General features: G+C 54.1%; 1 protein-coding gene across 1 annotated transcript in view; it reads left to right on the top strand.

The window, feature by feature from the left end:
• TNS1 (tensin 1) overlaps positions 1 to 20,833 on the top strand; it is a 192,203-nt gene that overhangs the window by 137,975 nt on the left and 33,395 nt on the right. Inside the window, exons 13-14 of the mRNA XM_034642527.1 lie at positions 3,371 to 3,503; positions 11,925 to 13,496. Of these exons, the coding sequence (XP_034498418.1) occupies positions 3,371 to 3,503; positions 11,925 to 13,496 (1,705 nt within the window). The remainder of the gene's footprint in view (positions 1 to 3,370; positions 3,504 to 11,924; positions 13,497 to 20,833) is intronic.

Below are 20,833 nucleotides of genomic sequence, written 5' to 3'. Positions count from 1 at the left end.
CGCGGAAGCTGTCTCTGGAGGCGGGAGAGGCAGTGGCATTTTCCGGCCTGCTGTTGGCAGTGTCCGAGCTGGGCCGTCTTGGTATTTATTAGCTGGGCAGCATCACGCTCTCAGAATCTGGGCTGTTTCATCTGATGCCACGATTTTCGAAAAGGGCAAGGGCAAGGTGAATGATAGGCCCTGAAGTTGAAGCATCGGCCATGCGCATCTGTGCTCCGGGGCCGTAGGGTCACCACCGTGCAGCTCAAGGTAGAGCTGGGTTAGGGAAGGAGGAGGAGGAAGCAGATGTCATGGTCATGATTGTATGTATGAGGCCACCTCATTTAGAGCATCTCCATGCTATGTGCTGTGCCAAGTGCTTTATATGCATTATATCAGTCTTTGCAGTACCCTTGGAGATAAAAATATATTAATATGCCCATTTTGCAGATAAAGAAACTGAAGCTCAGAAAAATTAAGGAATTGGCCCAGGGTTGCACTAAGCTAGTAAGTGGTAGTGTCTGGATTCAAAGCAGTGTCTTCTTGACCCATGTTCTTAACCACTGTGTTCCTGGGAGATGCTGAAGTGACATGAGCAAGAAGGGTTAGGCATAACATTGGGCCTCATTATTAAAGGTATGGTATCCAGAAAGTGGGAGGTGATAGGCCAGTGGGGCTTCTTACTGATCAGAGAGCCACATGGGTTGTTTGTGGGTCCCTTGCTTCAGAGTGATAAAAACCACTGGAAGCAGGTGCTCAGGTAGGGAAGAGAAACAAAGGGAGGGTATGGTGGGGCCGGCTCAGGGACTCCAGGCCAGGTCCAGGGGAGACTGCCTGTCAGAGGAGAGACTTGGGAGGACATGCCCACTATGTTTTGTAACTGAAGAGCTCTCATGTGGCAGAAATTTGGCTTGTCTGACCCATCCCATAGGGCACCATACGGCCCGTTAGTGGAAAAAACAGGGCGTTAAAATCTACTTGTTAGAGCCATCAGAAGATGAAATGGGCATTCTGGGGAAATAGTAAGATTCCCCATAACTGAAAATAGTTAAGCGCAGCTAGGATTAGTTTTTCCCAAACCTGGCTGCCTAGCATTCTCAGCTGGGGAGTGTTTACGATTCAGATTTCCTGGGCTCTACCTCTCACAATTCTGCCTCTGAATGTCTGGGATGGGGCCTGGGGATCAGGGTTTTTATAAAACTCTCCCCAGGGGCTTCTGGCGCAGCCAGTCCCTAGATGGTAGCGGAGCACCATAGGATGGAGTTGTTACTTCCACGGACTGTGGTGTGGTGGTGTTTCCAAAGTATGGTGTGTCGGCCGGGCTGACAATTACACATGGAATGATTTCAGGTGCATTTGTTTTAATGCATGTCAGAAAAAAAAATTATAGGCTTTACACTGTACATATATATGGACATGATGCTTAGAACTACTTGAACTTAAGTTTATTTTAAAAATTACAAAATTTTGTTTTATTTTACTTTTTATTTTTTTTAAATTATAAACTTTTATAAAAATGTTGATGGGATTCACAGGTACAGATAAACAGGAGGGTTGTATGCAAATAAAATCTTCTTTCACCCTGTTGCCAGTGGGGGTAGGGGTAGGAATGTGGGTGGACGGGGTGCCCTTAACCCTTTCAGGAGCTTGGGGTTTGTTGGTTAGTTCCAGGAGGCTCTGTAGAGGTAGGAGGAAAATTGCAATCATTTGTCCAGACTGTGGTCTTCCAACAGTCCAGCCCTGGGAAAATTGGAAGGCCTCCTGCCCCCAGTTCTGGAGATCCACTTCTCCCTTCCCCATTCTTAATGGCTCCTGTGAAGTCTGTGATACTGGAAGGGGGCCTCACCCACATTGTCCCTGAAGATGCAGTTAAGACAAGATAGGGCCAGCACACAGGGCACGGTACCATGTTTGTTCTTCCTCTTACTTCCCTTCTTTACTCTCAGAAAAAAGCAGCGAGAGAGTGTGTGATGGGGAGGGGGCTGGGGTTGAGGTGTCGGCTCAGGAGAGGGAGGAATCGGTGGCCTGTACCTAGCATGTTTCTCTCTCCTGAGCCTGCAGGGCCCAGACCTGGCTACGGAGGGTCTGGGCACTGGGGTGGGGGTGCTGCAGAAGCACTTTGGGGTCACAAACCAACTGGGGTCCTCAAGGAGACAGTGGGCCCTGGAGCCCCCACTGGGCTGGCAGCAGACCCCAGGCCGTCTCTTACCCACTCTGGGAGTTGCGTTGGAACATTCACTCAGTGTGAAAATAAGTCACCAACATCGTGCACATAAGAGTTATGGTCTGGTGTCCTGCTCTCAGGGACTTCTGGGTCTTCTTAGGGCATCCAGGATCGTGGTGGGGACTTTTGGGCAGCTCTCGTGGTTTTGGTGGAGGGGACTGCTTCAGGTCTGCGTGCTTGGGTGAAGGTGGATGTCACTGACACTCTGAGAAGTTATTCCCTCTGCCATTCATGGTCTTTATAGATTGGAACAAACTGAATACCAATAGCTAGTCAATGGGAGGCATCTTAGGTGGCCTGGTGGATCGATGTCCTGGGCCAGATGCCCACTTGGCCTTCCCAAAGTCAGGCCTCAAGAATTGTCAAGGTTGCTGGGTCAGAATCCAGCTTTACCCTGAGAATGTAACTTTGGGGCTCCTGCCTGCCCCTTCCCAGAGACCTGCCTGGGTGGCATCTCGGTGCCTCTCCTCAGGTCCGTTGTCACTTCTGGGAAGTACAAGGGCTTGTGGGGTTTTTTATTTTTTCCCCCTTTTATAAGCCAAGGAAGTGTCCTGGCTCCTAGACTCTGCCCTGTGGTGGGGGGGGAGGGGGAAGGAGAGGGAGAGGGAGGGGAAAAAAAGATTTCCACCTTATTGTTCAGCAGCTGGAAAATTGTTGTCATCTGTTCTGCCTTTCATTTGCTGAGAATGGAAAAAAAATGTGGAAAAATTTGGGGAAATAAATCTCAGTACCCTCGTAGGAACTCTGGCCCTTCCCTCTTTCCTGCTAGCATCCCTGCCGCTTGGCTCCCAGGCTTTTTCTTCCCACTTTGCTGGGCACCGGGGCTGGGATGGGTTTGGGACTGGGGCTGGGCTGGGCCGGGCTGGGCCGGGCTGGGCCATCGCAGTCGCTGGGCTGGCCGCTGCTGCTCGCTCCGTGTGGAGGGCTTGGGAAGCCACTGTGATGTCATTCAAGAACTGCATAGCTACAGGATGATAAGTGAAGCCCTGGGGACCCAGCTGGCTGAAATTACAGACAGAGTTTTATCCCACTGGCTTCCTACAAGCCAGAGCGAGGCCGAGCTGGCCGAGAGGGGGAGAGTGAGCGAGGGCGCGGGCAGAGGGAGGGGTGGTGCCTGTGGACTGGGCAGGCAGGCGGCACTGGCTCCTCCCACCCCTGACAGTCTGAGTGAGCCCGAGCAGGACACAGACAGCCTTGGGGCTGCAGCCATGGAGGAATTATTTGAAAATTGAGGCACAAGGAGCAGAGATCAAATCAGAGCAGTTACTTCTCCTCCCCTTTCTGCCTCTCCGTGCAGAGGGTAAGTGTCTGCTGGGCATTTGTGAGGGGTCCTGGGTGGCTCTCCGTGGGCCCTGGGGCTGGGGGAACTTCTGGGCTCGTGCACCAGGATCTGCTGTGGACCTGGACCCGGGAAGCGCGTGGGGGGTTGCATGGTGCCGTGGCCTGTGGGGCTGCCTTGGGAGGTACATGTGGGGGACATGGCTGCCTCCCTCCTGGACTCGCTGTCCTGGGACTCGGAAGAGCCGTTGCTTCAGGTTGGAGGGGTGGTGAGTCGGTGGGGGGCAGTGTGTCTGAGCTGGCCTCGCTCTTTGGGAGTGATGGTTCACGGAAGATGAGGATGAGGTGGTGGGTGGAGGGAATTTGGTGGCAGCATGGCGAGCCCCTGAGACACTCCTGGTGGGACGTGTCTTCAGGACACCCCCCTCCCCTTCTGTGGTCTGAGCCCTGTCGCACCCCCAGTGCTGACCATTCCCCTGCTGGCCACCCGCGGGCTCCCATTCCTGGCTTTCCCCCAACTTCGGCAGGGCTTGGAGTGGCTTGACCATCCTTTTGGCCAGGGATCCCCGAGTGTCCAGGCGGGCGCCCTGGTCTGGCAGAGAAGGACTTCGGTTGTTGTGGGCTCGGGTGCTATTTTTACTGTCCCGAGTGCCTGTGATATCTGGTGCCCGGATAGGCTGCGGGCAGGGAGTGGGAGTGCCAGGCTCTGCTTATAGTGCCTGGTGTGGGAGCTGAAGGCCAGGCTGGAGTCAGGAGGCTGGCCTTGCAAGTTCACATTTGCCCCACAGGCGTGGGCCGTCCTGTGACCTGAGCAGGTCACTCCAGGCCCTGGTCCCTCGGGTCTGAAATAAAGGTCAGGACTGAGTTTTCCGTCCCTGTTCCCGCTCTCTGGAGGAATTCAAGTGAGATGGTATCTGTGAAAGTACCGTGGGTCCTTCCTGAGGAAGGCCTGGGGACACATCTGTCATCATCACTTGATGAAGCCCCATGTATTATGTTGGGAGGCTACTGGTCTGCAGCCATGGTTGGAGTCCCCGCCCCCGCCGGCCCTCCCCAGACTCCGGCCATCTTCACCTTGAGGGCCATTAGGAGAAAGAGCAGTGAACTTCCCTGTGCTGGGTGACCTTGGTGGGGGGATCCCCTGGGCCTGCGGAGTGTCCCTGTCCTCCTGTAAAATGAGGGGTGGACAGTGGATTGACTGATCCCCTGAGACCCTTCAGCTAAAATCCCCCTGGCGTTTAGAAACCTCTCTTGGCTCTGCTGACCTCCCGGAGCAGCAGGAGAGAGGAGTGGCCCGTGGGAGGGGCTCTATTTCCCATTTCTGTTTGAATGCTGACTTTCTCCATCCTCCAGACCCATGGGCTGACATTCAACCAGGGCTCCATTTGAACATTGGGCCTTCTCTCTTTCTTGCCATAGCAGAATGATGGAGGTGACCACCCCTCCCCCCAGGTCCACAGAGGCAGGTTTGTGGGGTACTCTGGTGAGGTCACTTGTATGGGGCACAGAGCCACCTGTGAAAAGACTGACAGCAACCTTGAGAAGAATCTTATTTCTCTTTTGTCCAGTCTCTGAGAAGGCAGCGGGTTCCCCGTGAGTGCTATTGAGCAGGAGGACAGACAGGTGTCTGTTTGTCATGCCTGGACTCATCTGTCTCTGCCCGTAGGGCCTGAGGCCCTGTGCCCATCAGCCGACACCTCCCAGTGTGAACCTAAGTCTCTTGGGCTGCACCTGTTGCCTGCTCTCTGCCATCCCAGAGGCCGTGTTGCCTTTGTGTGCTTCCCCTTCAGAGACTTGGGGACTGCCCTTCAACCCTAATTCTGCTGACCCTCAGAGTCCCTGACGAAGCCCATTCTCACTGGGAGACGTTCCAGAGCTCTCTGCAGCTGTGAGGAACAATGGGCTGCCTTAGTCCCCGGCTGCCTATGGGATGGGAGGTCGGCACGGGTGGAGGCTGAGACGGTGACAGACAGGGTCACAGGTGATCCCTGCCACTGTTGCCACGGTGTCTCTAGAGGACCCCAGGTCGTGCCTGAGCCATGGGGCTGAGGTTCTGCACACCCCTGTCCATCCCCATCCCCTCCTCACACTCCCCTCCCCCGGGCAGATTGCAACAAAGTGGGCTCCTCTGGGCTGGACCCCAACTCCGCTCCTCCATCTGGAAGATTTTCCTTTTCTGTGTGTTCTCCTGTTTCTCTTGGATGGAGCCTGGCATTCTTCGTGGGATCCCAGGCGACAGAGAGGGCTCCCCAGAGGCAACACCCTTAGATGCATACGTTGGAATTTAAGATCCATAGGTGGACCTTGAGGTGTGCATTCACCCCTGCAATTATGTGCATAATTTGTGTTTGTGCAATTTGGGGGCAGTTAGTCTGGGCTTTCATCAGCGATCCCAAAGGGTCCTTGGTCCAGGAAAGTTAATGTCCCCTGGCCTGGAGTATGGCTGGGGAGTCCTCTGAGGGATACCCTGGGGCAGGCTCTGGCTTAGGACCTCCACTGTGCCCAGCCTGGGGGACCAGCTATGTGGAATCCTCCACTCTCATGATATTTTGGCTGCAGGGCCTCTCTTTTCTCTTTCCTTGGGGAGAAGCTTGGGTCCACCTTGAATCTCTGATTTTTCACGTCTCTGGACGGCAGTGGAGGAAGAGTGCCTCAGTGGCTGACAGGAGACTATGTAACTTCTCAGACTATTTAATGGAATGCAAGAAGCACTTACGAAACACGGAGCGCGTGCCAGATGCTGCATTCTGCAGAGTGCCCTGTAAGCCATGCAGGTGATGCATTAAGCTCCAAGAGGCACTGCTCACATAGACCGTACTGTGAAGGGTACCATCTGGGAACCAGGCACTGGGTGGAGGGGAGTAAGGCGGACAAAGGCTTTTTCTCCAGGAGCCCTCAGCTTGGTGGGAGGACAAGCATGGACAGCAGTGATGACCAGCTAGGGAGTGATTTGTGTTAAAGGAGTTGTCTGCCCATGGCAGCAGGAACGCAGAAGAGGTTAAGGTCAGTCTGGAGGGCTGTGAAAAGGGTTAGGTTGAGGGATGCTTCCCAGAAAAGTTCAGGCTGAACCTGAAGGAGGAGAAGGGGGTTTTCCAGGGAGCTTGGGAGTTGTGGGGAAAGAAACGTGGAGAAGGATCTTTCAGGAGAGGGAACAGCATGTGGGAGGCCCAGAGTAGGAAAGAGCATAGGAATAGTAAGAGGAGTGAAGAGTGTCGGGGGTATTGGGGGCAGTGAAGGTGAGGCTTCACAAGGCAAACAGGGGCCAGATGATAAGAGGTATGGCATGTCCAGCAGTGGAGGGGGGGCATTGGGCTTTACTGGGTGGATGATGGGAGCTGTTAAAACATGCCAAACAGAATGGAGAGAGGAGAACACAGAGTGTCCGGGTGTGCCAGGCCTAGCATCAGGTACTTAGCTCCTGGGTCCTACCACTCGGCAAACCTGCAGGTGAGCATTTGAATCTTCACTCGCCAGCCTTGGAGGCCAGGCTCTGTGTGGTTAAGTAATTGAAGCAAGCTGACGTGCCCTTAAGATGGGGACCAACCTTCTGGGTAATGGTCGTATCCGACACAGTGGTGGGGTTGAAGGGGCGCTTCTCCTGTCTTCTCTCCAGAACCACATCCCTGGGGCCGTCCTGGTACCCAGCCCTGTCCTCCGGCTCCCACATGCTGCCGCTCAGTAGCCCTGGTCCTAGCCCCGGCCTGGCTCCCTCCACAGCGGAGGGAGAATCTGTGATAAAAGGTTCACATGTCCAGACCTTGCTTTCTTGGCTGCTTCTTGGCCAAGCCTCAGCCTTTGTCAAAGCTCACCTACTTCCTAGACACACACGCATGGCCTTTGATGCCCCACTCCCTATTTAAGGAGTTGAGATTCCCTTTGGGTTTGCTGGGGCCCGGGTCTGCTTCTAAACTGCCTGTGTCCAGGGTGGGCACGAGGCCTCTTCCTATTGGCACTCTTGGATTTTCCTCCACATTGGTTGCTCATCACTGCTCTGGGTAATACATTTTAATGAATGCTATTCTGTAGGATGTGGATACAAAGGACTTTTTTTTTTTTTTAAAGATTTTTATTTATTTATTTGACAGAGAGAGAGGGAGTAAGAGAGGGAACACAAGCAGGGGGTGTGGGAGAGGGAGAAGCAGGCTTCCCGTTGAGCAGGGAGCCTGAGGCGGGGCTCGATCCCAGAACACTGGGATCATGACCTGAGCCGAAGGCAGATGCTTAATGACTGAGCCACCCAGGCGCCCCCAAAGGACTTTGTTGTTGTTTTTTTTTATCAGAAAGGGCCGCATCCTGAAAACCTTAATAAATCCTTAACTATTCAAAACAGGCCTGCTGGTTGGACGAGGACGGATCGCTCCTTGCTCACTCATCGCCAAAGGCAACTTCTTTCTTGGAGTCAACCAGGCTGGCACCTTTTATTCTTCATGGTCGGGCCATCTGTCCCGACCTCTAAATAAGCGAAATGTCCCCACTAGACCTGAGTAAGAGAAGTGGGGGTCCTTCATCTCAGAGTCCAAAGTGCTGACCACTGGGTCAGGCTTTCTCAAGATGTCACCCACCCATGTGAGCTCCAGAGCCTTGGGGGAGTTAAAATACTGCTTTTTGGCCTCCCGCCAGACCTATGAGTGAAAATCTTTGGGGGTGGGGCCCCAGCGTCTACATTTTTAACAATCCCTGGAGGAGATTCTTATGAACATCAGAATTGGAAAACAGCCGCCCTAAACCCGTGTCACCTTTGCATCCCATGGTTTTCGCATTCTCTCTGCAGTGAACAGGATGCACGTCTCTTATCCCCTGCATGCTGGCCCGTACCGTGCTGCTAGCACCACGCACACCTCCGCGGCTTGCTGGAGGGAGCCTAGGGAGTAAGGCCACGTCCAAGTCAGCTGGGGATTTTTCTCCGAGCTCTCCAAAAGCATGACTCGCACATCTGGATTACGGCCGCCGTGGAAGAAGGGCCTCTTGGTGCAACCGAGCGCAGTGTGGAGGGTGGGGCCGGGGCTTGGAGCAGCTGCCGGGGAGAGCCAGGAGACATATTCAGACAAAGCAAGTGGGGCCTTGAAGGGACTGTGGGCTTCTCAGCTACCCTAGAGAAGTGGCCAGGGAGATGGCCCACGAGACCAGACGTTCTGGCTGGCCTGCCCGTGGGGCTGCGACCTCCCCACTCTGGGCCGCTTGCAACCTGCATTGCCCCTGCCGTCCATCCTTCTGCTCCATTGTCACCTGTACTGGTACCCACGGCCCCGAGCTGGCAGGTTCCTCCTCTGTCCCCTGCTCCCTGCCACTGGGAGTCCAGTGCTCTCTCACCCAAGAGGATTTGCCTGAGCTGGCCGTGGCTCAGCTGGGACCGAGTTGGCTCTCATGGCCCCTCAGCTTGAAAGCCTCGAAGCCATCTTCTCCCACCCTCTCCTCTGGCTCTCTGTTTCCCTCCTCCTCCTTGCTCTGCCCGCCTCTCTCTTTTGCCCTTCCTGCCTTAATAGATTGAAACCGACATTGTGTTCCGGCTTCTTGTGGTCCCGCTAAGTAGCACTTAATGTGGCTGCAGTGGCCGGGCCGAAGGGAAGGATGAGCATGTGTATACTGGTGTGGGGGGCGGGGGGTGCTCCATCTCCATTGGGAGGAACAGGGGTACCTGCCATGCTGGATTCATGCCAACACACCGAGCTTTCAGCAGAGTCCTCCCGGGGGCTAGACAGACCCGACACGGGCCTGGGTGTCCTCACGGCCTCCCCTTCATGGGAAAAGGAAGGCCAGTGAAGGTGCAGGACAGCTCGGAGCGTGGGGGCCAGCCCTTGGCGGTCAGAAGCAGCCGGCTCCTTCTTGGAGGACAGCAGTAGACATTTCCATTTGTATTGTGCGAAAAAGATTTAGTTAAACAATCTACACTTCTTTGATTTTCTTACTCAGCCTCGGTGGCCTGGTAGTTACTGCTCCTGATGTTGCTGCAAACAGTGGTCCACGCGGGGGTAAATTACACGGCAGAATAAGTTTAATATTGATGTTGTCAGAATCAGTGAAGGGGCCGAAAGGGGCAAGATATCAGGTACTGGTAATTGGTGTGAATTCTTCCTCCCTGCCTCCCTCAGGGATGCTTTCCTCGCTCTCTTGCCAAAAGCTCTTCTTTTGTGAACCCAAGTGAGATGCGGGAGTGGGTCTACTTCTCCCTGAAGTAAGAAATTCTTTTCGGTTTATGCAAGTCTGTACCCAGTGGTCCTCATTGCCCCTAAGTGTAAATGGGGAGCCTATTGGACACTCCCCCCCTTTGCTTTGCTGTTGCCCCCACTTCCCAGACCACATGAGCATGAACTTGGGAGATTAGGGGTGCAGGGGATGGAGAAGCTCCCTGGCCTCACAGTGTGAGCTTCGGAGTGGGGCCAGCCGCTTTCCAGGCACAGTGGGAAGGAAGGACAGCTCCTCAGCCTCCCACTGACTGGCCGAAGGGGCCCACCCTCATGGGAACCACCCCCAGAAATCTGAGTGGAGGAGAGCTCTTGTCTTCAACGCTTTCCCCCTATGGAAGCTGTCAGCTGGGGTTTCTTTTTTTTTGTGTAGCAAGGAGCCCAGTTCTTTGGAAGGACACGCATGAGGGACAGCCTCTCTCCTTCAGTAGCTTCGACACCTTTAGAGGCGATGACAGGCCAGGTGGAAGAGACAGCCATGCCTGCAGCTGCCTCTTCGCAGCCATTGGGGGCCCCAGCACAAGGAACCGATTGCTGGGGATTCAGACCTATCTCCGATTCAGACCAGCCCCATCCCTGGGAGCCTGGGGCTGCGGCCACACTCTGGCCCAATATCACTTGGGGCATGCTGCTGGCCAAGGTCCCAAAACCCCAGGGAAAACTGGGGACAGAGCGATGGTTCTGGAGAGTTCAGTGAATGCGCAGAGCATCCAGCCCCCAGGGGGTGTGTATGGACGATGCCTCACTGGGCATTGCCGGCTAGCTCCCGGGGACGTCATTCGGGTGGCCTGTGGTTTGTGTGTGTGTGTTGATCACGATGTTCCTGTTTTGTGGTTGTCTGATCACTCGTTTTTGGCTGTGGGCTTCTGTATGAGTGTTTATTTTTAGAGGCTGCCACTTCTGGCCTGAGGGCTGATCCTTGGGCATGGTAGGAACTTGTATTTTCTGAAATGGTTGTGGCTTTAGATTTAAGTATTTATTTTGGGGTATTGCTGCCTTTTATGTGTTTAATTTACCAGTGTGTGTGTGTGTGTGTGTGTGTGTGTGTGATACAAGAGACAGTGTGAAATAATAAAAATTGAATGGTTTTTGAAGTTCTGATTTTAAATTAGTTTTGCTTTTAATTTAATTTTAATTAAATCTTAAATTAGTTCTGATTTTAAATCCCAGCTTTACCAGATACTGTGTATCTGCAGATAAATGGCTTCACTTCTGTGAACCTCACTTTCTCCCATTCTTAAAGTAGACATAATACTCCCTGACTCATGGGATTAGAAATAAAGTGTGTGTAAAGTGCCTTGCAAGGTGTCTGGCACCTCGGGGGCCCCTGTCTAGTGCACCCTGGGAGGGCACCAGGGTGTTTGACTTGGGTGATTATTAGCTGGCGTGTGTGTCTCTGGACGTCTTTGTGTCTGGTTTTCGTGTGTGTGAATGGTGTCTGTGTGTGACTCTTGGTGTCTGGCTGGAGTTTGTGCGGTATTTGGGAGGGGGCTTTCTCTTCTTGCCAGCTGAGGGCCTGCCTTGGAGTGAAGGGAGGGGAGGTCTGCTTGTGTGTGTGTGTGTGTGTGTGTGTGTGTGTGTGTGTGTGTTGGGGCTGGGGCTGGAAGCTGGGCTGTTGACTGTACAGGGTGTGAAATCACTTGAGTCCCTCTGGGTGGGGAAGTTCTTCGTTCCTGAGTCAGTCCTCTGGCCCTGAGCCACCCAGCACTCACTCTTTCCTTCCAGAGAAAGTATTGCTCATGGGGTCCCCAGACAAAATGACACAGGGGACACCCCTCCCTGATGAGAACATCTACTTTTGTGTCCTGGATCCCTAAGAGGCTTCCCCTGCCCCCCCGATCTCTGGATCCTCTTTCCAGAATCCTACAAGCCCAGCATTCCGAGGGAAACACATCCCCTCAACACGGGGACTGCTGGCTTTGCTGAACCCCATCTTGACCCAGTAGTTCCAGGTCCTTGGAAGCTGGTGAAATGCCAGGGCCAGGCTTTGGACTGGGGCATCTTGCTCCCAGCCCCCCACCCCCACTTAGGCTTCTCTGCCTGGCCCTGAAGCTGGGTGTTCGGGCCCAAAAGCCTGGGCTAGGCGTGCTTTCGTCCTCCTCCCCCACCTCCCCGACCTCAGCTCTGTCTTGAGTGGTGCGAGGAGATTTTAGGATCCAGGGAATGGAAGCTCTTCCCTCCCTTCCTCTGGGAGCAGAGAGGGAGTCCTAGCCTCCCACTGACATCTGCCGTCTGTTGTTTGCCCTCTGGCTGTCTTGCAGAGGTGGTGGGACACACTCAGGGACCTCTGGATGGGAGCCTGTATGCCAAGGTGAAGAAGAAGGACTCCCTGCATGGCAGCACTGGGGCCGTGAACGCCACGCGGCCTGCCCTGTCGGCCACCCCCAACCACGTGGAGCACACTCTCTCCGTGAGCAGTGACTCAGGCAACTCCACAGCCTCCACCAAGACAGACAAGACCGATGAACCTGTCCCTGCCCCCTCCAGTGCCCCTGCTGCCCTGAGTCCCGAGGAGAAGCGCGAGCTGGATCGCCTGCTCAGTGGCTTCGGCGTGGAGAGAGAGAAGCAAGGGCCCATGTACCACGCCCAGCATCTTCGGTCCCGCCCAGCGGGGGGCCCAGCCGTGCCCTCCTCCAGCCGCCACGTCGTCCCCGCCCAGGTTCACGTCAACGGCGGGGCCTTGGCATCTGAGCGGGAGACGGACATTCTGGATGATGAGTTGCCCAACCAGGATGGACACAGCGTGGGCAGCATGGGCACACTGTCGTCCCTGGACGGGGTCACCAACACCAGTGAGGGGGGCTACCCCGAGGCCCTGTCCTCACTGACCAACGGTCTGGACAAGCCCTACCCTGTGGAACCGATGGTCAATGGCGGGGGCTACCCCTATGAGTCCGCTGGCCGGTCGGTGCCTGCCCACGCCGGCCACGCGGCCCCCATGCGGCCCTCCTACTCCACACAGGAGGGTTTGGCCGGCTACCCGCGGGAGGGGCCCCACCCAGCCTGGCCGCAGCCAGTGACCACCTCCCACTACAGCCTTGACCCCAGCGGTATGTTCCGCTCCCAGTCCTTTCCGGAGAGTGAGCCCCAGCTGCCCCCCGCTCCAGCCCGTGGGGGCAGTAGCCGGGAGGCTGTGCAGAGGGGGCTGAACTCCTGGCAGCAGCAGCAGCAGCCCCGTCCGCCGCCTCGCCAGCAGGAGAGAGCCCACCTGGAGAGTCTCGGGCCCAGCAGGCCCAGCCCCCAACTGCTGGCAGAGACCCTGACCCCCGGGCTCCCTGAGTTTCCAAGGGCGGCCTCCCAGCAGGAGATCGAGCAGTCCATCGAAGCACTCAACATGCTGATGCTGGATTTGGAGCCAGCCGCAGCCGCCGCCCCCCTGCACAAGTCCCAGAGTGTCCCGGGGGCCTGGCCAGGGGCTTCCCCGCTGTCCTCCCAGCCTCCCTCCGGCTCCTCTTGCCAGCCCCATCCACTGACCCAGTCCAGGTCTGGCTACATCCCCAGTGGGCATTCCTTGGGAACCCCTGAGCCAGCCCCGCGGGCCTCTCCGGCCCTGGAGTCCTTCCCTTCTGGCAGGCCTTACTCACCTTATGATTATCAGCCCTGTCCACCTGGGTCCAGCCAGAGTTTCCGTCCAAAGAGCCCAGCCTCCTCCTCCTTGCCTTCCTTCCTTCCAACTACTCATAGCCCTCCAGGGCCTCAGCAGCCCCCAGCCTCTCTCCCGGGCCTCACTGCTCAGCCTCAGCTCCCGCCGAAGGAGGCCACTTCAGACCCATCCCGCACTCCAGAGGAGGAGCCGCTGAACCTGGAGGGGCTGGTGGCCCACCGGGTAGCAGGTAAGAGCCTCAGGGACCATCAGTCCTGGGAATCCCCTCCTGCTCCCTCCATTGGTTGGTCTCTTGGGGGAGGCCCAGGGGCAGCCATCACCCCTTGGCAGGTGCTGCTTTGACCTGGAGAAGACGCTGTCAGGAGCCCACACGCCAGCCACCCTTCCCTGTATTCACTGTCTGTTAGGCTCTCAGGCAGGCATTGACATTCAAAGACCAATGTCTTTCGGTTCCTTCCTTCAAGGAGCTTACGGTATAGTGAAGGGACAGGTACATAGGAGTGTCAGGTGTACTATGACAGGGGTGGGGACCAAAGCCCCAGAGCTGGAGGGAGAGCAAGGCTTACCACCTAGGGCAATCAGGGAAGTCTTCCTGGAAGTGGTGGCTTTGGGGGCTGGAGTACAAATTTTTCTAGACAGAGAGAGGATGTTCTCTGCCACTGCCTGCAGTCCTCAGACTCCAGTTCCTGGGGGAAGGTGTGGAGAAGGCTGGAGGGAGGCTTCTGTAGACTCAGGTTCCCCCTTGCCGTTCCAGAGGCATAATGGAGAAGAGAGTGTGTCCTTAAGGCCAGGGCTCTACCTGAGTGTTCAACCCTGGTGAACCAGGGTCCCCTCCGGGTATGTCTCATTTTGGTGGGGAGGCCAAGGTTCCCCTGGTTGTTCAACTGTCCTGTTAGTCCTTGCTTTCCAACCTGCGCTGTGTGAGAAACAGGCACTGAGAAACAAAGCCTCATTTCCTATCAGAGAGTGGGCTTATGTTTCTGGAGGGAGGAGAGGGAATGGGGCAACCACAGAGCTTACTGGGGAGATCAAGGCAAGGAATGGCAGAGTGTGCAGGGCCATGTTGGGAGGAACAGGAAGGGCTCTCTTCCTTCTTATTGGCTGAAGCCTGTGACAGTTCCATGGGGGCAGCCACACTGGGTGGGAAATCCTGTGGGTTTGTTTAACTGTGGAGATGAGGCCAGGTGCGGGGTTGGACTACAGACTGGGGCTAGGGGACCTTGTGCCAAGCGCCCCAGCTGACGGGGTGGTGGGAGCTCAGGGACGAGAAGAGGAGCCTGGGCAGCTGACCCTGCCCTCTCCCCCTTCCCTAAATGTAGGGGAAGCTGAGTCACCATACCAGCTGTAGGGCGAGAGGGAGACCTGTCCTTGGGGATGGATGGTGGGTTTGGGGAAGCAGCTGAGGCCAGGCCAGCTGGCTATTGGGCTGGGTCCAGGACCTGGGTGGGGGGGCAGGGATGCCCTGCTGTCCTTCAGAGCAGAGCAGGGCCCCTACTTCCACTCTCAGTAACTTCAGGTTGGCCATGATGGAAGTATTTATGCTATGGAAATTGGCCATCAGGGTTTCACCTCGCCTGGAGAACTGGTCTAGGAGCACATCATTGCTTTTAGCTGAGAGTCAAAACACAGGATAAGTAGCTCTATAACTCTAGAGGGGAAAAGCTTTGTGGTGTGGTCCATGTGGGGCTGCCATCCTCTGCTTTTTCCTTCCTCTGGGCTCCTGAAAGAAGGACCCCTGGCTTCTTTGTCGGAGATTTTGTTAAAGGGAGATGAATGGGTCCCTCTTAATATTTTACAGAGTTGAGGTGACCTGAGGAACAGTAACACTCTAACCTAACGATGTGCAGATTCTCTGGGGAAGCAGAGTGAGTTTCTTCTCCCCAACCAGAAAACCTTTCTGTATAGCTCTCCTGGAGCTTTCTCTAAAGGAAGCCATACCTTAATGGCTCCAGAAGGATGCCCATCTTGGAGTGCATCTCCCCTCAGCCTTTTCTCTCCTACCAGCTTCTGAAGTTTTGACTGTCAGCCTCCATATCCTTAGCTGCTCAGGCTTCGGCTGCCAAGGAGTCATAGGGAGGGAGGGATGTTGGTACAATGTCTCTATCCCCAACCCTGCTATCATCTTCTCTACCAACTGTGAGTGACTCAGTCAGGAGAAGGGATGCGATGTATAGAGGGGACAGACGTATTTGGTCCCCAGGGCTAGAAACGGGCCTCTTTGGTCCACGCCCTGTCATGAAAGTGTTTCTTATGTCAGCAGGTCCTGTTTGTACAACTTCCTCAGTAGCCCTGTAGAATGTCTGCAGTGCTTGTGTAGGTAAAGATGCAAAGGCAGGATCATTGTGTACAACAGTCTGGGAGTCAGGGAATAGGCCAGTACCACTTCCTCCTGCTTCTTCTATGTTCTTCTGCAAGAAGCTGGAACATAAGCTTCAGCATGAGTAACCCAGGAAGCTCAGATCTGAGGGAGAGCCTCTTCATGGCCATGAATTTGATCGGGTTTCTCCTGGCTTTTCGTTTGCAGGTTTGCCTTTTCTTCTTTGGCTCAAAACCTTCTCCATACCTCAATATTATATCCCTGGCTCATTCCATTTTGATCCAACAACTCCTTATGTCTTATTTCAGCTTGGATCTCAGAGAATATAGGGGTAGTTTTCTTAGCTTGATAAAGGGTAGGTACCCGGAATCTGTAGCACACATCACACTTTCTAGTGAAACATGAGAAGCATTCCTGTTACACCAGGGACAAAATAAATATGCTTGTTATTGCCACTATCACTTAACACTGTATTGGATATCCTAGCCAGTGCAATAAGACAAGAAAAAGAAATAGGAGTCTGAGTTGTTGAGTCCATGTTATCTTATGATCCTGATTCTGTGACTGGACTGATCTCAGATGTCTTTAGAAGTAGAGATTTCAATGCATGTTGGAGATCAGATGTGCATCTTATCTTTAAGGAGTCTAGAGTTTAGTAAGGGGAGAAAGAACTGGAACTTGAAAATGAAGTCATCCTAATAAGTGAGATATGTAGAAAGTTTGGTGGGAGTGAAGAAAAAGGAAAGATCAGTATCAGCGGAAGAGATTGAGGAGTGTGTTGAGTGTGTGTTTTAAATAGAGCCTTGGGAGAGGAATAGGAGTTTGAAAGTGCATGGGGTCATTAGAGAGACAGTTCTTAGTGAACACAGGAAAGCATGTGTTTGAAGAATATAGTAGATTGAGAATATATAGGCTGAGAGAGAGTCAAGAAAGGTAGCCTGGGGCCTGCCTCTGGTTAGTCTTAAAATACCAGACTAATGAGCTTGAATCTTACCTAGTGGCAAGGTAGGAAGTCATGGCCGTGTTTTAGTTGGGAGTATGCTGTGGTCAGAGCTGTAATTTAGGAGGATGTATCTGGTGGATCTGGGCAGGAAGGTTGCAAAATAGGAGAGACTTTGAGTTGGGAGATGTAGTTGGTTATTAGGTAGACTGGGTTGGGGGATTGCATTAGGGTGCTGCCCATGGAGATGAAAAAGAAGAGATGGGTGCCAAGGATACCAAGAGAGTAGAACCAATACACTTACAAATTGATTGGATGTGGGGGGTGAAGGAGAGGAAACATCAAAGATGATCCTGAGGCTCCATGAATAGGAAGAGAATGCTAGTTCCATTAACAAACCAGGAGCTAGGAGAAGTGGATTTTGTGTAAGATGAAGACATCAGTGTTGCATATGTTGAGTTTGAGGTGATGGTGGAGCCTGCAAGCTGTAGAGATGTATGGAAAACAGCAAAATATCTGGAATTGGAGCTTGAAAGAGTGAAAAAAACTGTAGATTTTGGAGTCATCCTCACAAAGACGTGGGTTAAAGCTTTGGCCATGAATGGGATCTCTATGTCAGAGGGCATGGAGAGAAAAGAACTTAGGAGGAAATGGCCATGAGGGGAATAGAGGGGAAGGGGGCTGAGAAGGAGTGTTTAGGACAGTGAGAGAAGACAGGGACAGTGGGTCACCACAGAAGTCAAGACAGAAAAGGGTTTCCAGGACGGGGTGGGGGGTTCACAATGTCACTGGAGAGAACATGAGGAGGAGGACTGGGAAAAATTCACTAGGCTTGCCAATTAGGTGGCCCCGGGGATTTTCAAAGACATATTTTCAGTAGAGTGGTGGTGACAGAAAGCAGACTGCAGGATTGGGGAGTGAGTGCAGAGAGGCAGTGCAGATGGGATGTCAACTATTCTTTTGAGTGGTTGTATGATAAAAGGGAACGGGATGGTAGCTAAAGAGTGTAGCAAGATATGGAGAGCCTTTTTTTTTTTTTTTGTAAAAATAGGAGCCATGAGAATGTTTTTAGAGAAGGAGGAGCAGAGGTTGAATATGGAGGGAATAGAAAGAAGAAAAAGATGGAAGAGAAAGAAGTTGCTAGAATAAGACCACTAAGGAAGGGAGAGGGATACAGGCCTAGGAGTCCAGGTGAATGATTTAGGCTCAACGAGGAGGTGAGATGCTTCCTTGTGAAGTAAGAATAAAGGATGAATACAGATACAGGTAAATATCTGTATCAAGCTGGAACCTCGAATTGAGAACCCAACTTTTACATTTCATCGTGGAAAGAGGAGATGACATCAAGGCCCATTCAGTCATTCATTTGGCATGAATTCCTAGTCTGTGTTAGTCTAGGCTCTGGAAAAATGGTGGTAAACAACAGAGGTAAAAACCCTTGCCTTCATGGGGGAGATGGACAATAAACAAATAAGCAGATACATATATACTAAGTCAGATGGGTGGTAGGCGCCGCAGAGATAAAGTAGGAAAGCGTCAGTGAGGGGTAGAGAGACCAGGGAAGGCTGCCCTGGGCAGTGAGGGGACATGCAGCTGGAACAGCAAGTGCAAAGGCCCTGAGGTGGGGGTGTGCCTGATGTGAGGATGTAGGGGGGCATGAAGTCGAGGAGGTGATGGGCCTGGGGGCCAGCTTGCAGGGGGCCTTGTAGGTGATTCTAAGAACTTTGGCTTCTACCCTGCATGCTGTGTGCACAGCAGTGACATCATCTGACTTGTTCCAAAAGGGTTGGTGTGGCCAGGATGGGAGGGAGACTGGTGAGGAGGCTGCTGCTATCGAGCAGAGTGGTGGCTGTGGAGATGGTGAGAAGTGCTTAGACTGTAGACAGTTGGGGAGGCGGAGCCATCAAGGCTAGACGTGGGACGTGAACAAGAAAAGTCAAGGACAGCTCTCGGGTTCCTGGCCTGAGCAACTGAAGGGTGGAGTTGCTCTTTACTGAGGTGGGTAAGGATGTGCGAAGAGCGGACTTGGAGGGAATGTCTGAAGTGTGATTGTGGCCATGATAGATTTGAGATGCCCTTGAAACCTCCACAGGGAGAGGTTGGAGCTTAGAAACATGGGCATTCTGATACCAGTACGTGAGGTCGCCAGTGTATGATGTCATGCGAAGCGTGGCATGTGTGATGGGACCGAGGGGTGAGCACACATCCAGAAGAGGTCCCAGGGCTGAGTCCCAGAGCCTCCCACATTTGGCAGTCGGAGGCATGAGGGGGAAGTGGCCAAGAAGCTGGTGTGCATTAGCTCGTGACGCAGAGAGCTGGTGAAGGAGCAGTGTTTCCCCGGGGGGGCCCTTGCGGGGTTGGGGAGTCAGTGAGGGTGGAGAGAAGGAGGGCATGGCAGGTCTTTATGGTGTATCCAGGTGGACTCCTTTTAAGGGCTTTTGGGTGGTGCCCAGCAGCTTTGGTCCGCAGTAGAAATGGAAGGGACTCCAGGGAAGAGGGTTACTAAGGTGGGGGTGAGGGAAGGATGAAGGGCAGGGGGATGCTAGCATGTTAGGGACTGTGGCCCTTGGGCTCAGGCTGGTAGGGTCACAGCTGGGTCCTGGAAGAGGCAGGTGACCTCGAGAGGAGGGAGGTCCTGGGATGGGGCCATGCTAATGGTGAGGGCAGGTGACTTGTGGGGCAATAGGATTGCAGTCTCCTGGGCCTGGGCTGGCACCTGCTTGCCCCATGCTGGGGTTAGAAAAGAGATGTGGCATCCTGCGGGATGGCAAGAGGTCCACCTGCCCACTGGAGAAGCAAGACCCTGGCTGCACACTCTCTTCTTGTCTGACACCCTCCCACCTCCCTCCAAGCCTATGGCCAGATCCCAGACTCAGAACACCAACTAATCTTGATTTTTCTCTCTGTTTTTGTTTTGTTTTGTCTTGTTTAATGCCTCGTCCCTTGCGTTCTCTGTGTGTCCTGTGTCCATCTGTCCCTTGTGCTGCGGGTGTGGCACCTTCCTTGCCTGGTGTCATCCCCTCCCCCCCACCTTCCCTTCCTGCTTGCCTCCCTCTCTGCCGGCTCCCTGGGGTGCGGATGGGCAGCATACAATGCCAAGCTGCAGGGCATGGGGCACACCGGCTTCCGGCTGCCTCCTCTCCACCGGCTCCGATCTTCCTCCCTCTCCGGTTGGTTGCCCTCCTCCCCTCCCCCCTCATAAGTCTCTGGCCCTCACTGCAGCTCTCAGCTTCTCTTCCCCTCTTTCTCATGGACCACTTCTTCCAACCTTTGCCCGCTCTCGTCCTTGTTCATTTTTTCCATCCCCCTTACCTTTCTCTCCTCCCCCTTCTATCCTCTTCTTTCCATCTCTTCCCATTCTCTTTGCCCCCTCCTCCCTTCCTTACTGCCCCCCCCCACTTCTCCCTCCTCCCTGTCTCTATACCCTGTTCTTCTCCTCTCTGCATGAGCGAGTGCTCCCACTTCTGCATGGACACAGGCCCGATGCTTTTGGCTTTGGCCTTACCTGCTAGGAACAGGGTGTGGGGTGACTAGATGAATTTTCAGGCTCCCGGTAGACACACAGGCCTTCATAGTGAGCGTGCTCATGAGGGCGGGGACGGCCCAGCTCTCCGGCCCCCCTGGCCAGACCACCCAGGCTGCTGGACCAGGGTCTCAGCAGGAGCCAGGCTGTGCTTTGCCTGGGCCACCAGGCTCACGACAAAGAGTGGCGCCCTAGCACCCGTTGCTCTGTCCACTCTTGAGTGTGGTACTCTCCGGGGACATGGCACCCCCTCTGACCTCATCCCATATCTCTGATCCTAGGACCCACGGCCAAGAGTCAGAAGCCCTGGCCGTGGTTCTGGCTCTGCCTGCAACCACCTCTATGACCCTGGGAAAGTCTCTTAATTACTCAGAGCTCAATTTCCTAACGTGAAAAAGGGAGAGATCATAGCCCTGCCACGTGTATTTTGCTTGGTGGCTTGATGTGACCCAATATGGCGGACCCTTCATCAAGGGTCCCCTTGCTCTCCTTGAGAATGATGTCCACTAATGTCTTCCCATAGGCTGTTAGTTCTGGGGAGGGAGTTGCCTCATCATTTTCCCTGCACCTCTGAGTCCGGAAGCCCAGGTTAGGGAGAAGGCTGTGCTCAGAATTGCCTCATGCCATAGCCTTGAGCAGTTCCCGGTAAAAGGCATAGGGGGTAGTGGGGATTGTTGACTCCTAATGGCAGTATGTGGTGTTTGCACAGACCCTCCTCTTCCCCATCCATGGAAAATAGAGATGGCTCTAGCAGAATGTCTCCTGTCCACCTCCTCTCCCCTCCCT

Source organism: Ailuropoda melanoleuca, chromosome 2, assembly GCF_002007445.2.
Source record: "Ailuropoda melanoleuca isolate Jingjing chromosome 2, ASM200744v2, whole genome shotgun sequence".
Lineage (NCBI taxonomy): Eukaryota > Metazoa > Chordata > Mammalia > Carnivora > Ursidae > Ailuropoda > Ailuropoda melanoleuca.
This window is presented reverse-complemented; position numbering and strand designations above follow the sequence as displayed.